This window comes from Ascochyta rabiei, chromosome 9, assembly GCF_004011695.2.
Source record: "Ascochyta rabiei chromosome 9, complete sequence".
NCBI lineage: Eukaryota > Fungi > Ascomycota > Dothideomycetes > Pleosporales > Didymellaceae > Ascochyta > Ascochyta rabiei.
Window position 1 is genome coordinate 480,216 of NC_082413.1, and position 15,340 is coordinate 495,555.

General features: G+C 54.7%; 6 protein-coding genes and 1 non-coding gene across 7 annotated transcripts, besides 10 other annotated features; 4 read left to right on the top strand and 3 right to left on the bottom strand.

Moving 5' to 3' along the window:
- The first annotated feature begins 390 nt into the window (after window positions 1-390).
- Window positions 391-443: a tandem repeat.
- Window positions 444-1,071: 628 nt separating this feature from the next.
- Window positions 1,072-3,824, bottom strand: EKO05_0005711 (Non-specific serine/threonine protein kinase; the record flags this gene model as incomplete). The annotated part of the gene is made up of 3 exons (XM_038939771.1): window positions 1,072-1,398; window positions 1,447-1,862; window positions 1,910-3,824. The coding sequence occupies 3 exons, from the start codon at window positions 3,822-3,824 to the stop codon at window positions 1,072-1,074; spliced, it is 2,658 nt and encodes an 885-aa protein (XP_038798728.1).
- Window positions 3,409-3,430: a tandem repeat.
- Window positions 3,621-3,682: a tandem repeat.
- A 34-nt stretch (window positions 3,825-3,858) lies between the features above and the next one.
- Window positions 3,859-3,921: a tandem repeat.
- A 402-nt stretch (window positions 3,922-4,323) lies between these two features.
- Window positions 4,324-4,373: a tandem repeat.
- Window positions 4,374-4,957: 584 nt separating this feature from the next.
- EKO05_0005712 (uncharacterized protein) lies at window positions 4,958-7,342 on the top strand (the record flags this gene model as incomplete). Its single annotated transcript, XM_038939823.1, has 2 exons — window positions 4,958-6,915; window positions 7,024-7,342. The coding sequence occupies 2 exons, from the start codon at window positions 4,958-4,960 to the stop codon at window positions 7,340-7,342; spliced, it is 2,277 nt and encodes a 758-aa protein (XP_038798730.1).
- Window positions 7,343-7,967: 625 nt separating this feature from the next.
- On the top strand, window positions 7,968-8,384 carry EKO05_0005713 (uncharacterized protein; the record flags this gene model as incomplete). The annotated part of the gene is made up of 1 exon (XM_059636657.1): window positions 7,968-8,384. The coding sequence occupies one exon, from the start codon at window positions 7,968-7,970 to the stop codon at window positions 8,382-8,384; it is 417 nt and encodes a 138-aa protein (XP_059492640.1).
- Window positions 8,385-9,228: 844 nt separating this feature from the next.
- On the top strand, window positions 9,229-9,813 carry EKO05_0005714 (uncharacterized protein; the record flags this gene model as incomplete). Its single annotated transcript, XM_038945809.1, has 1 exon — window positions 9,229-9,813. One exon carries the CDS (start codon window positions 9,229-9,231, stop codon window positions 9,811-9,813), a length of 585 nt encoding a protein of 194 aa, XP_038798732.1.
- A 617-nt stretch (window positions 9,814-10,430) lies between these two features.
- EKO05_9t3 lies at window positions 10,431-10,503 on the bottom strand. The gene has a single exon. It is a non-coding gene; the product is annotated as a tRNA-Lys (tRNA).
- Window positions 10,504-10,686: 183 nt separating this feature from the next.
- EKO05_0005715 (putative phosphoglycerate mutase pmu1) lies at window positions 10,687-11,644 on the bottom strand (the record flags this gene model as incomplete). Its single annotated transcript, XM_038939717.1, has 2 exons — window positions 10,687-11,244; window positions 11,336-11,644. 2 exons carry the CDS (start codon window positions 11,642-11,644, stop codon window positions 10,687-10,689), a joined length of 867 nt encoding a protein of 288 aa, XP_038798733.1.
- A 622-nt stretch (window positions 11,645-12,266) lies between these two features.
- Window positions 12,267-13,985: a mobile genetic element.
- Window positions 13,585-13,594: an inverted repeat.
- Window positions 13,585-13,635: a mobile genetic element.
- Window positions 13,626-13,635: an inverted repeat.
- A 75-nt stretch (window positions 13,986-14,060) lies between the features above and the next one.
- Window positions 14,061-14,130: a mobile genetic element.
- A 147-nt stretch (window positions 14,131-14,277) lies between these two features.
- EKO05_0005716 (uncharacterized protein) lies at window positions 14,278-15,122 on the top strand (the record flags this gene model as incomplete). The annotated part of the gene is made up of 4 exons (XM_038939787.1): window positions 14,278-14,513; window positions 14,572-14,693; window positions 14,747-14,902; window positions 14,962-15,122. 4 exons carry the CDS (start codon window positions 14,278-14,280, stop codon window positions 15,120-15,122), a joined length of 675 nt encoding a protein of 224 aa, XP_038798734.1.
- Between the last annotated feature and the right edge of the window lie 218 nt (window positions 15,123-15,340).

Below are 15,340 nucleotides of genomic sequence, written 5' to 3' on the forward strand. Positions count from 1 at the left end.
GCCTACAATAATGTAAAGATGGGGTCTTCTTATCTGTTTCTACACACTACGTATCCAACTCCACCAACCCACCAGATATCGCAGATGAAACAACGATAGATACCCCATGAACCAATAACCAGTCCAGTCCGAGTACACAAAAGTCTAGAATTTTTTATTAGTTTTTTATTAATTTTTTGGTTGGTTTTCACAGTCGAGTTTTTGGCGCGAACCTCGCTCGTGGGTACGCGTTGGGTGCGTGGTGCTTGGAGGGGCGGGTACAGAGAGTGTGTGCAGTAGGAGGAGGTGTGGGTGTGGGCGGGTGCTGAATCGATAGGGGGGGTATGCAGCAGACACGGACTGGTTGGGGGAGAGGGTGGGAGAGGTGTTTAGCCGTTCTCTATTCCGGACGTGGACGTGGACGTGGATGTGGATGTGGATGTGGATGTGGATGTGGATGTGGACAGAAGGAATATCAAGCGATTAGTGGTCGTTCTTTCAGTACGCCCGTTCAAGGGCCCAGTCTATGTCTGCCCGCCTTCCGCCGTCCATCGACCCCCGCCTTTCCTCGGACTAGGTACAAGAAACAATAACAAACGGCGCGACGCTCTCCCCTCCCCCCATTCGAGTCCATGCTAGTGGAACATGTCTTCAGCGCCGCCATTTCTTCGGTCCTCCTCTCCCTCCTTCCACGCGATCAACAAAGGAAAGAAAGAAGAAAGCGGCCGTGACGGCACAGACAACAGCCGCTGATGCAACAAGAAAAAGAAAGAGAAAAGAAAAAAAGCCCGGGAAACCCTGTACAGAGGTTGATCAAGAAAGCCAAAGAGAAGAATGGTGCAGTAGCGAAACAAGACAAAAAAGGACACCGAAACGCCAATCGCTGGATGAGAGGTGCGATGATGCTTGGTAAGAGATGGAGACGGGTGCGTTTGTTTAACGGCGGGTGGGGGGTCCAATATGTATGCGATGAAGTGTGAGCGGGGTCTAGAAGTTTGTCGACAGGCTCGTGGAGCGTGGACGCGGAGGAGGCTTCGGGGCGGTGCATTGGATGAGTCGGACGGACAAGACCTCGTGGGCCGGCGAACTGTACTAGAAGTTTGCGAGCCCGTTCTTCGAGTGCCGCTTGCTGAACCGTTTCCTGCTCTTAACAGAGTCCGTGTCGCCGCGGTCTTTGTGGAGATGTCCGTGTCGTGAGGCGGGGATGTTGACGCCGTCGAGTGCCGAGTCGCCGCCGAGGGAGCTGGGCGTGGATATCGAGCCAAGCTCGGACAGCGCCAGGTCGTTGGTGGGCGCCTGCGACAGGGCATAGTCTCGCGCTTGCTCGATGCTGTCGATCCATTCCTGGCTGGAGTACTTGCTACCGTCAGGATCGCTGGTGGTGCTCTTTGGGTCTTCGAAGATGTACTGCTTGTCTCGCTGTGGTGGTGTTAGTGGAATGCGGCAAGCGGGCCGTCTTGGACGTACTGTTTCTACAAGCCAAGCTGTCAACCCCTTCGAGTCCTGGAAGGACCGCCACGAGCAGCCAGCGGTGAGCAGCGACAGCTCCTCCTTGAGCTTTTTGTCATTTGTACCGGCGGCGCACATGAGTACGCGAGCATTGGATGTGATCATCACCAGTCTCTGTCGCTTCTTGATCGTGTTACTGCTGAAGAATCGAGAGAACTTCTTGGGTGCTTCGGCAGCCTCGGCCGCGCCGCCGACGACATGGCCGGCGGGATGCTGTGTAATGAAGAAATTGCCGAGCTTCAGTATTCGCTCGTCACGCTTGGTCAGAACAGGCGACCAGTCGATGTCGAGTTGACTAGGCGGGGGCAGCTCGGTGATGAGTCTGGGTTTGGGACGCACTTGGGCGGGCGCTGGAGCTCCTGGGGTTGAAGGTCCTGTGGTCGTCAGTGGTACTTTCGCATATCGATTCGACTAGGCTTACCGTTGAGCTTGATGGGATCTTGCGGTGGCGGACTGTACGCCTTGAGCCGTGGCGCCTTTTGCTTCCACAGCCCCTTGCCCCACACGATGCCATCAAAGAAGGGGTGCGCCTTGATGTGCTCCATCGGCAGGCGCGTCAGGGGATCCAGTACCAGCAGCCTCTCCACCAGATCTCTTGCCAGCGGAGGGAAGCCATCGGGGAAGTTGTACTCCAACCCGACAATCTTCTGGAAAGTCATGTATTCGTTGGCCGCTTTGAACGGCGGTCGTCCAGCAATGAGCTGGTAGATGATGCATCCAAATGCCCACAAGTCGCTGGCTTTGCAGGCGTTCTTGTCTGTCAGCAGTTCTGGCGAGACGTACTCGGCGGTTCCAACAAACGACTGGGCACGGTCTGTCTCGGCGCCCTCCATGGGATCGCCCGACGGCGATCCAATGCCGTTTGACTTTTTCAAGTCGAGTATCTTTGCTGTTCCAAAATCCGTGATTTTGACGTGCATCTGGTCGTCCAAGAGCACATTTTCTGGTTTCAGGTCGCGGTGTATGATGCCTTTCGAGTGCATGTAGTCGATTGCGTCCAGTATCTGGGCACCGTAGAAGCGCGTGCATTCAATGTCAAAGGTGCCCATCTTCTTGAGGAAGCCGAGCAGCTCTCCACCCGAGGCCAGGTCGAGAACAAAGTACAGCGAGCGCTCGTCCTGGAAGGTGTAGTAGAGACGCACGACGCCCGGGTGGTCGGTCAGGCGGTTGAGGGTGTCCTTTTCGATGTTGACGTATTTCACCTTCTTCTCCTTGATGATGTGGCGTTTGTCGAGCACCTTGATGGCGTACTCGCGCAGCGTCTGTCGGTCTGTCGCAGCCAGGACGGTGCTGTAGGAGCCTTCGCCGAGCGTCCTGCCGAAGTTGAAGTCCTTGACGCCCTTCTTGACCACGCGCGTGATCGGCCGGCCGTTCTGGTCCATCTCCTGCCGCGTGCTGACGGCCGCGCCTTTTTCTTTCCACTCCTCGCTGCTCGACAGCGGACCACCCTCGAGGCTGTATGGCGAGCTCGACAGCTGTGGGGCCATGCCGGGCGCGTGGGTGCCGTCCATGGGGATCCTTCTCGAGCTTCTCCGCGGGGGCAGCGGGCCGTTGAGGGCCGACATGTGGGCCGACTGGCGGTATGGGTCTCTCCGGCTGGCTTCTCTGACAGGCATGGCGTTGGGGGCGACGCGCGAGCTGCTGGTGCGCCGTATGTCCGAGGCCATGCTCTCGTCGTTGTAGCGGTAGGTGCCGGGGGCGGTGGTGGAGCTGGTGGAGAGGTTGGGGTGGTTGTACATGCTCGTCGAAACGGGGCGGTCGCGCATGGGCTGGGACAAGGGCTGGGCCAAGGGCTGGGACGGCGGGGCATTCCGCTGCTGCATGGGCGGGGCGGCAGCGTAGGACGGGTAGGGCACCTGCTGCTGGGCCTGGTGGGCGAGCGGCATGCTCTGGCGGTGGGCGAGGCGCGGCGAGTGGGTGGACGACGACGACGACGACGACGTGACGGCAGCGAGGGGGGATGCGTGGGCCAGCGGCGACGACGAGTGCGGCGGCGTGGAGCCGTGGGGGTTGGGCGCGAGGCCCCGCGACAAGGCGGGCGAGGGGAGCGGCTCTGCAGCGGGCGCCTCGAGGGGGTGGCTGTAGCTCGCGGGCGGCTTCAGGCTCTGGCGCTCCGTCACGGTGCTGCTGGTCGAGGGCGACGAGGGCGACGGGGGCGACGGGGGCGATGAGGGCGACGAGGGCGACGGGGGCGGCCGGTGGGATGGCGCGCCCTCCTGGGTGGTGCTCTGGGCCTGGCTCTGGCTGTCCTCGCGCGGCGACACGGGGTCGTCCTCGTCCGGGTTCGCGATGCGCAGCCCGCCGAGGGACTGCGACAGGCTCAGGTCGCCATTCATCGTGGCAGCCACTGGGCAGCAGCACCAGCAGCACGGGCGGTGGGCGGTGGGCGGTGGGCAGTGCGGTGGGCGGTGCGGTGGGCGGTGCGGTGGGCGGGCGAGGCTTCGGACGCTCTGGCAGGCAGGCAGCCACGGGGTCGCCCGCAGCTCTCGGGAGCAGTTGGTTCAGCGGGCGGGAGAGTGGCCGACGGCGAGGGACATGGGAGACGCCCCGCGACCAGTATACGGGGGGAGCTGCTAGGCCTGGAGGTGAGGATGCTACCTATGCCCGTGACGCGGCGCCCGGCCCTGTCGAACGACCGCTCGGCAAAACCCACAGCACGCCTCACCACGCTCACTCACCTCGCCAGCACCAGCACCCTCGCCAGCACCCTCGCCAGCACCCTCGCCAGCACGCCTCACCCTTCCAGCCCCAGCACGCGCACTTTCCAGCACCTCGCCAGCCCCAGCACCCTCACCAGCACGCCTCACCCTTCCAGCCCCAGCACCCTCACCCTTTCCAGCACCAGCACCAGCACCAGCACCAGCACCAGCACCAGCACCAGCACCTTCGACCTGTACTGCCAAGGCCGTCACCACCGAAGCTCCCTCGCGGTGCACCGACGGAGGCTAGCACCCGTGCGCCGTGCGGTGCTTCATGCTCGCTAGTCACGAGACCCCCATGCCATGTTACGCACAGCCAAGGCAGCTCGTGCATCCTGCCCGGTTGCTTCATCGCGGCCTCGCTGCTGGTTTGCTGACCATGCACTACCGCCTGCGTAGGACCGGCAACGCAACACTACACAGCTGACGTGAAATCGCCGACTGACTCCATTCACCGCAGAAGAAGCTACTGCTGCTACAAGGCACTCGCCCGCTACATCCTGACCTGTCCTTCTTCTTCCATGCATGTCAAACACTCACTCGCCTTCCTTCTATAGCACCACAACAGCACCAGCAGCAGCCATGCGTCAGAATGGGAAGCATTCACCATGTCGTGTTTTCTACTACCAAAATACATACACTTTCCCAACACACTCTCCATCCCCGCCTCTTCCTCTTGGTCGCTTCTGCTCGCTTCCTGCTCGCTTCCTGCTCACTTCTTGGCTTGCTAGCATCCTCCTATTCGTCTTTCGTCAGTCGCTCTCAACACCATGCTACGCTTAAAACCATCAGAACTTACCTTGACGCCCGAGGATGTCGACGAGACCCTTCGCCGCATGGCGCGTCGGCAACCACCGCAACCCCCACCAGCGTCTAGACCACCGCGTCCTAGAACCAGTGGACGTCCTCTTGCACCAAGACTCATGCCTGGCCCCCAACGCTCTGTGAGAGCTGCCATTACTGACCTCGGCAACATACCGATACTGAGGCCTCCTCCTCAGCAGGCCACCATCGCACATGTTGACGATGAATACGAGGATTCTGACGAGGCCTTGGATGGTCCTGCGCCGCCCCTCGTAAGCCTCCTCAGCCTCGCTCCCGTACCAACGCAAACTGTACGTATCGGCGCTGCTTTGGCTATCGCCAACATACCTGCACTACGTCATAGCAGCCAGCTGCCTTTCCGACTCACTCCTCCACACAGAAGGCTAGAGACCAGCCAAGATGCATCCTCATCGCCGAATGAGCAAGCTGGCGATTCGGAAGGTGACTTTGTTGAGCCGGCAGGACCTCCAGCGGAGCCGACCAACGTACCTACTCCAGACACTCCTGGTCGCAGGGGAGCAAATGAGGACATTGCTGAAGGCCCCTTACCAGCACGTCAGCCAAATCAGTCCACTACTCCAGCAGGCCTGCGAGGTGGAGCCAGCCATCCTCAAAGGAACCGTGTCCGATCCGTCGGTCAAGACGTGCTTCATGCCCCATCGCCGCTTCGCCAGTCGCAGGTGCACAGCCAGTCAGAAGAATATTCGAGCGACTCAGACGAAGAGCACCCGGTGATACACCTGCAGGGTTACTTCAACTACAAGAGCAACCCAAATGCGCAGTATGCTTACACCTTCCGAGAAGTGTTTCCTGACGCCCCACGAACAGAGCCATTTCGAAGGATCAGCCAACCACGATTCCACACGCGGAGTCAGTCCTCGAATGACACTCCGGCTCCTCATCTTGTCACACCGACACCGATCGCACAGAACGACTCCGGAGGCGACGATGTCTTTTGGACCGCTCCCGCACCTACACCTGGACGGTCTAACAACGGAAGGACAAGTGGGCGGTCCCGACTGCAAAGCAGCGAGATGTCAAACACGAGCTTAGCTTACTCATACTACGAGCTTCCTGAGAATCGACAATCGAGTGGCGAGAATGCAGCGCAAGATCTACTTACTCAGTCACAGTATGACGGCACTGCAGCTTTACGGCAAGCCAGTCTTGGCACATACCGTTCAGTCCGTCTCTCAGACGCACAAGCTCTCAACGACAACGTACCGAGGCCTCCAACACCCAACACATCGAGCTTTGCGCCGCCAATCCCAGCTTTCGTCGGCCAGTGGGGTGCTTCTCCCCTGCCAGCAGAGCCTTATGCACGCACAGGCAGTATAGGACATCGGCATCAACTAGCAATCCGTCGTGCCACTCAAGCCGATCCGGGTCATGCATCTCATTCTGATGCTGTAGCAGCTGCTGTGGAAAATCGCATCTCCCCACTGGATGCGCTGACGGCTCAATACGGGTGGGCATCGCACCATCTGGTAGGCCAACCAGGCGAGCCTCAGCGTGTCCACCAAGTGGGAAGACATGGTTCCACCTACTACAGCCCCTTCTCTGGCCCAAGTCCATATGGCCCACCCATGGCTATGGCTGATGATCCTTATACGCTTGGAGCCACCGCTCATGCCGGTCAGCACGCCCTACCCTACACAGCACTCCCCATCTCCGCCCAGCCTGCCCCTATGCTCGACTATCCTGGCCCACCAAACTACCACGGTCCACCAGGCTACCACGTGCCATCGTTACCCAGGACCACGCAAGCAATACGAAGCGGTCAGCGATCTAGTGAGAATGCTCCCGTTGGCCCTTCGACCCAGGACGGACGTGTCGCCCGCAACGCGCAGGTGCGAGAGCAGGTCTCCGCCTTTGAGCAGATGCAAATTGCAGCTCAGCCCAGGTAAGTCGCATCTCATAGCAACGGTGTCTGTGGTCCTGGCGAACACTTTTACCCTGACACGGATTTGCAATATACATTGATGTGAACTGACAGCATTGACTCTTGCAGACAAACGCGACGGCCACAGGTTGCGCCGCGACACCACAACGAGCCAGCCAGCAGTCCCATTCTACCAGCACTACCCATGATCCCACCACGACACGGCTTGCGCCACCATGCGGCCCTCTCTCCAGGTCACGGCAATGTCGGACGGCGGTCTGTTCGCATGGATCCACGCTTGCAGGACCAGGAGAACTCGGGGGAAGCTGAGACGGAGATGATGAGACAAGAATTCGAGGCGGTCAGGGCGCGGTACGATGCAGAGCAGCAGGGCGACGTGATGGACGAGACACCCCCGCGTATTGGGCGAGTAGAGAGACTCATGTAGACGCATGCTATTTGGGTGGCATCAATTCGAAAAGTATAGCTAGTATATATGGTAATTGGATGTACTATACAACCGTGTTGATAACAGACTGGGCATCGTATACAAACCACGTCCCCTGATTCCCTAGTCCAAGTGGATGACCACCAAATTCTCGTACCACTCACTACTTTGAATCACTCAAGACGATCCCAACATCATGCACATGTGATGCGTCCGCCAGACCTCATCCTCCTCATCCACACACACAACCTCAAACCCTTGCTTCTCCCAGAACCCGATAGCGCCCGGCAAGAAAGGGTGCGTATGCAGATACATACACTGCACGCCTTTCGCCAGCGCCTCACGTCTCAGCGCCGCGAACAGCGACGCCGCGACGCCGTGTCGGCGATAGCGGGGCAGCACGAACAAGCGCAGGACCTCCACGGTTCTCACAGGCCGGTGGGGGCCGCACGCGTGTCGTGACGAGGTCGACGAACGTGCCGAGGAAGACGTAGAAGAAGTAGACCAAGTAGACCAAGTCGAGCTATCTAGTGGTGTCGAGGAGCCGGCACAATCTTCACCCCCTAGCGGCCAAGGCAGCTGCGCAAATCGGTAATCAAACGGCGTGTACCCTATCGCGGCCACGATGTCACTCTCATTCCTGCTTGTTGCTGGTGCTGTTGCTGGTGCTGTTGCTGGTGCTGTTGCTGGTGCTGTTGCTGGTGCTGTTGCCGGTGCTGTTGCTGGTGCTGTTGCCGGTGCTGTTGCTGGTGCTGTTGCCGGTGCTGTTGCTGCATCGTCGCGCGCTACCAGCACGCAGCTCGATGCTAGCAACCCCGGGTCATCCAGAAGCGCGTCGTGGCCTAGCGTGGGGAATAGAATGCGCCGCGAAGCGTTGATGAATTCAGAGGCTGAGGGCAGCGTCGCGGGTGTTACGGCTTCGATGCGCCATTGGGTGCGTGGGGAATCGACTGCGGCTGCTGCAGGGGTCCGGAGGGATGGTGTGTCGTGCATGAGAAGGGAAGGTTGGACCGAGTGTGTGCGAGGTGCGCTAGCCGGATAAGGTGTTTGCTCTTTTATCCTCCCTTTCTTTTTTTTTTGGCTCCGGGTCAAGAGACGGGGTCTTGGGTTGAGATTTCGACTGGGAGATGAGATGGGATGTAGGCGTTGTTAGTGTGTAGAGTTGAGGTTTTGCTTTGGCTGATTGTCGATGATGGGTACAGACTCGATCCTCCTGATGACATTCGAGGATTGAGCGATGTCGGACCTGGCTGAGGTTCCCCCACCTCGGCGCGCTTGCGGGAGTATGTTGCTCAAGAACTTGTCACTTTAACTCTTACTACACATGCGTCTTTTGTGCATATGGCTCCAGCCGGTAGATGTTTTGCTGACGGGATGTGGGTGGCCGTGGCCTCAATAGCTTGCTCGGAGCATATACACAAGCACCGCCTCCATCGTGCTAGACTCTGCTGCGGAGAGTTTGCGATGCAGTTGCACATTGAATGAAGACTGGCCACTCGTGAGAGCTGGGAGGAGCACAATTATCTGTCGAAACCGCATGGGTCATGTCTTCGGTTGGTGCACTGAGACAACCTTGGTACTGTGTAGCGAGCTGTTCCGCTTGAGAGAAGAGGGGTTTGCATTTTTGGGTATTTCATGCAGCCCTGTCTTATAACTCTCTTGACACAGTCACGACGTACTCACACCCTCCTGGTGATACCGCCACTTGAGACCTTCACCTGAGGCCTGTGCGCAGTCTCGCGCTTTCCTTCACAAGCAGAACGGTCCCGCCTTGAGCTCTTCCAATAAGTAAAAGCAGATTCCATTGGCTCTCCAACTCGCCAAAACAACCCAACTATTGTACTGTCCAGCAGACGCGAATCTTCATTACCCTTCGGACTTCTGCCATGACAATATTCGCAGACAAAGCCGCCTTGATGGCGCTAGGGCTAGAAGCAGTCAGACCTTCAAGCGCACTCGTATACCAAGACTGCTACATCTGCAAGAACCCACTTCAAGTCAACCTCCGCACTGCCGGACCTTCATACGACGCGTACCACCCAGCAGTGCGTGTTGTAGCCTGCGGCCACATGCATGGTCAAGCTTGTCTCGAAGCATGGCTCGACACCGGTAGCTCGTGCCCGACCTGCAGGAAAAAGCTCTTCGACACGCCCGGCTACTCGGTCAGCCAAGCCGACATCAAAAGCGTCGTGCGCAAACTAGGCCGTCTAGTCAGCATAGAACGCGTCAGGTCGTCTATTGCCCGTGTGATGAGCAAGCAAGAACTTGAGCGGGCTCAGCTCCGACGCACCCGCGAGAGGGAGCAGCTACAGAAGGCCAAGGAAAAGAAAGCTAGGTCTTACCAGGACGACCTGATGGATGACGACGAGTGGCTGGATAGCGGCGAGGAGGATTTCGACAACGGAGAAGACGGTGATAGCGACTCTGTGTTGGAGGAAGACGACAAGGAATCGCAGTCGCCAACTGCTTGAAAAGGGGCGCCGTTTCAGAAAAATAACGAAGATTGACTATGGACAGAGGATGATATACCCACAGTGCGACTTGTGCGTTTTTCTAACAGAATGGAGGAATGTAAGTGTGGTAGGAACAATCAATGAATATCACGTCTTGCTAAACCCTGTGTACTGTTTTGATGCCTGTCAACAAGACATGATATCGTTCACAACATCGTACTGCAAAGTCAACAGCACTTCGCATCTTGATGTGAGCTCTTACGACAAACAACGAACTTGATAGACTGCGGGGAAGAAACGCCGCAATGCAGCAATACGACCAAGACACGATTGCCTTGTGAGCAATGAGCGGAGATTTTCCGTGGTTTCAAGGAAGAGAGCAGTACCCAGCTTGACGTAATGAGAGCTCGGAAGCATACACCTCGTCGCGTCAGCGAAAAAAAATGAACCCCAAGTGCATAAAGGCAAGCATTGTGGTTCGAAAGAAAGTGTGGCGCCCAATGTACGTAAGCAACGTGGGTCGTGCCCAGCGCACAGGCCTTCACCACCACAGCAAACTTTGCGGCCCAAAAAAATTTGAACTCCACAACCACGATAGCTACGGAAACTCTGAACAGACAAAAAGAATGATGTTAAGCCCGACGTGGGGCTCGAACCCACAACCTTGAGATTAAGAGTCTCACGCGCTACCGATTGTGCCAGCCGGGCTGCTGTTGATGAGAGGCAGACAGCGAGGTGGATATATGTACTTGGTAACTTTTTCAGAGGGAAGCTGCACTCGTCGTGATTTAGGCTCTCATGTGTTTGGTTCGCGAAGGCTCCACTAATCTCTTTGTTGCCTCGGCCTTGCGAAGATTCCACGTAACGTCCTGCTGTCTCGTGCCAACCTCTTCATTGCCGTTGCGTCTCAGCACAAATGAGCAGAGGATAGACGGCCCCGGCTGCGACAGGCACCTGCTTCCAGCCCGTTGCCGCAAATAGCGACATGATCGTACCAGAATGTGCGGCTAGTACAACGTAGTCGCCATAATCGCCGTTGAACACATCGTCTAGCAGCTCTGTGCTCCTGGTCATATGCTCCTTGAGGGTCTCTCTGCGATCAGGACTCCACAGAACGTCCTCTTCCTGGAAACCAACTTCGATATCGAACAAAGGGTAGTTCTCGGCTATCCAGGATCCCGTGCTTCTCTGGTCGCACGTGTGGACACCAAGCCTTTCGCGCAATTTCTCTTTGATGATTGGCCTCTGGCTTGCGGCTTCTGGTGGGAAAGCAAGCTGCACGGTGCGCAGACAACGTCGCAGAGGACTGGACAGTACAGCTGTTATGGCGTCTCCATCCAGGCATTGACTAGCTTTCGTGATATCACGTGCCTGTTGTTCCCCGTTGGCTGTCAGCTCTGCATCAGCCCAGACGACTTTGCCATCACCAGGCACCTTGGCCCAGTAACGCTGCAAGAGTTAGTGGACGATTGCTGATACTGTAGAGGGCATGAGCCTCAGGTGCAGCAGAGCTTCCCCAATATGGAGCAACAGAACTCACATCCCACTCGGCACGCCCAAACTCCTTCTCTTTGACGTTGTGAAGTCCTTCGCCATGGCGGATCAGGTACAGAAGCTTATAGTGTTTGTCCTCGTCAATCGCATTCAGGCGTTGAATGTATTGCCGAAACCGTGCCCACTGCGTTAATCCATGCCCAGAATGTGCACTGCTCGATACATGATCCGTTGGGTACGACCTGTTGAGAAGCCCTAGGCTGACCCGTGTAGTCGCTCTGAAGTCCCAGCTTTCGGGATCGTCGTCGTGCGAGAAGAACCCGCGCTGTGCTGTGTAGTCGCGTTTTGGTGTCATCTTTGACGTGAACGGGTATAGCGCACTATAGACGATCACGCTGATGGTCGTCAACAGGACGAGAAGACCGCTATATCTCGAATCTATCAGCATAGTGTGAGGTGGTCATGTCAATGCCTGCAGAGGGCCCTGGGAAGCTTGGCCAGCCAGTTGCGCGCTGGGGCTGGCACTTGCGCTTACACAGTCCGGTAGGTAGCGCACCGCCCCATTTCTGCAACAACAACAATCTCTCCGCTGCTCATTGTCAACTGCATTAACATACCTTAATGTTGCGCATTTTAATTCGCAGTAGATAATTTCTGATTCTTGGAGGGGTTTACACCATACTGATCCTGCTCGATCAGTCATAGCGATGTCGCAAGGCTGTGTCGACCAGCTGGCCAGCCGCACCCCCTGATGATTGCCAGCAAGCTTTCCGACGGAAGAATTACTATGGGAGCAAAAGGTCCGGTATTCATTGGATGTCGAAATTACAAAGCCGGGCTTATTCAAGCTCATGGTTCAAGACGGGTTCTGCCACCGTGCACGCCCCGGCATCATGGTCCAGGCAGGGACTTGCTAGATGTTTCGAAACAAGAGCCCCTGTACAGGACCTTGCTGAAACATATTCAAATCTATGCATTTGATTAACGTGTTTTATAAGCGAGCGCCGCGTACAAGCGAGCGCCGCACCCCACCAAGTTTGCGCACCTCTCCTATCTCAACGTACAATGGCTTAACGCAGCGCTACTATATTAGCTTCAAATAAAGCAGATATCTAGCTTGCTATCTTATCTATTAATTCCTATTAAATACAGAGTAATTGTAATGCTGCTGTTGTCTATAACGTGTCTGAACAAACAATCCGCCGCTAACGCGCTAGCAAGCCTGCCTAACGCAATTACTAACCTAACTTAAAGAAGTTAACCTAGATAGAAGAGGAGGTAATAGTCTAGTATATACTTAACTTAGACTAACGTAGATTTAGGCCTACGTACGCAGCTGTACGTAATATAGCTAATAAGCTACTAGCTGCGCGTAGTGCAGGTCAGGTTAGCGTCTACTAGCCACGCAACTTTATTAAGCGTACTAAGAGTCTTATAACGCGTTTTAACTGAGCGTATAATAGGCAGAGAGCCCTCTATAAAGATCTAGTCTTAATTAGCTACTAGTTTAAGCTTGTAGAGCAGACAAAGGCCAGGTACAGCATCTGCAATAATAACATCTACAACTTTAACAAGGCTGGCTTTATAATAGGCAAGATTACAACTTAGCTTATTATAACAGGGTTAGAGAGGAGAGGCAGGCCAAAAGCTGTTCAGCCTGGCAATTGCAAGTGGGTGACAGTTATCGCTGCAATTAACGCTGCTGGCTAAACAATCCCACCCTTCCTTATCTTTGCTGGCTAATACTACTTATCTGCCTGGTACGAGGAGGCAGAGATCCCACGCAACTAGGCAATCGCAGTCAGCAACAACGGCTAGACAACTAACAAGCTTAGAGTTAAGTAGCTGAAGCACTTTATTAAGCATACAGAGGCTTAGGTAGTAGGCGCATATTGCCTGCTTATCCTTAACAGCCACAAGAGCCACTACTCTCTTAAATTTAAGCAGCTCTGTAAGAAGAACAACATCTACACGCTCTGTATGCTGCCTTACTTATTACACCTACTATAGCCTCTTAACATTAGCTGCTTCTTGCCGTTAAAGCGCGCGTACAGTTGTAAGATTAAGAGCCTAATCTACTACTACATTAACCATATTACTAAGCTTAAGTTTCTACCAGCGTTTAAGGCAGCCTTTAATTAATTATTTATATTAGCTAATATCTGCTTAGCTTTTTAAGGCGCAGGCCTTGTTCCTCTCTAGCTAGATGCTGTTCTATTAAAGCTAGACGTACAGCTCTGTACACCTTCTTCTACTACTCTTACAGAGACCCTCTAGGAGGCTTGTACGCCAAGCAACGTACATAAGCTTAATACTTAATTAATATTAATATATAATTATGTACGTTAGCATAAGAGCTTATTACCTGCCTTAATTATTAAAGCAATTAATTAGCTTAAAAAGGGCGCTAAGGTAATAATGCTCTCTGCTGAGCTAATAAGCAATTAGATTGCCAGCCTTAAGAAGGCTAATAAGGCAGTATTAGAGCGGAAACAACGCAAGAAAAAGCGTATACAGAAGCAAGGAGTCTTAACAAAGGGAGCTAGCAAGGATATACTTGCTTAACGTAAGGCTAATTAGTAGGTTGCTCGTGAAGAGCGTTAAGGAGGCAAGCAATTAGGCCTTAGCTGCCAGGCTCTTGCGCGCTGTATAAGGTGCAGAGAGACTGGTTATAACTTACGCACGTGTAAGAAAGATACTTTAGATACTGCTTAATCTACTCTATAATTGTCTAACTGTTATGTTATTACATTGTTGAGATACACGCTTACAGATATGTGCAAACCTGGTAGGGTGCGGCGCTCGCTTGTACGCGGCGCTCGCTTATAAAACACGTTACCTCGTAGAGCCTTGTGATTGCTTAAGATAAAAAGTCACAACTGAGGGCCTTATCACCACACACCAGAGCCACTTCTACAGACGGACACTTGTCACTTCTTACAATCAATCACACTCGTTTAACCTCACTCGTTTAACCTAAAAGTCATTATGAAGGCATCTTGGGCAGCCATTGGCGCTTTGTTGTCTTTCGTTCACCAAAGTTCTGCCAATCTTGATTTCATCACTCTTCCTGCGCCAGGTAACTCGTGGATCCAGGAAGCTGTCGCTACACTTGTCCTTGGCGACGTTCCCAGCAACAACCAGGGTGATGTTGCCTTGTGGAGTGCGATCATGATGGACAAGCAGGATTTTCTTCAGGGAGTCACTCAAAACTCCGCCAACAGGTACTAAGCACCCTACCCGAAACAGCCTTCTGACGCGAGTCGTTAATATTCTTTACAGCCCGTGGTGTCAGAACCTGGGACAGAATTGGTGTAACTTCGCCTATACTCTGGTAGGCTCGTCAACAGTCACCAACGGTACGCCAGTGAAGGCAAAACGCGGAGATCGCGTCAGAACTCATTGTACGTCTCTCCAACTCTACCAGTGGAATAGCCAAGACTGACATACGCATCAGACAAGCTCAACTCGCAAACCCAGCTGTGGGACCAGGACCTTTACGTCAACGACAAGCTGGCTTCCCACGTCTCGACCAGCAAGGGCCAGCACGGAAGGATCTTCTACGTCTCGATCGAGTGCGCATCTGGGTCTTGCCCCATGACTCCGGCTCATAGTACGTTCAGAAGTCATGCAATGTAGCTCAACTTGACACTGAAACTAATCGATATCCAGGCTGGGAGAACATCTCCGTTACCTTGAACAAAGCGGACCAGTCGTTCAAGCACGCCGGCGCATGGGCGCACGGTGCTACAGGTGGAGCAATGTCGACGACAGATGGTGGAAAGACATGGAACTTCTCCAAGTTGAACATCCCAGCCATAGTTGCTGCATAAATCATTTCGTGAACTGTTCTTCTTGTACTTCGACATTCACAATGTATTCTGGACACCATCCGTGGCATCTATTCTACAACTCCCGAATCAAGATTTCTGAACATCCTGTCGTATCCCATAACATATTTATGAAATTGTTAGGCAGTTTAAGGTGGCCTTCAAAACGGTGTGGGTGGCTTCTCCATGGTAATCATTCAATGCAGAACTAGCGCTGAGGC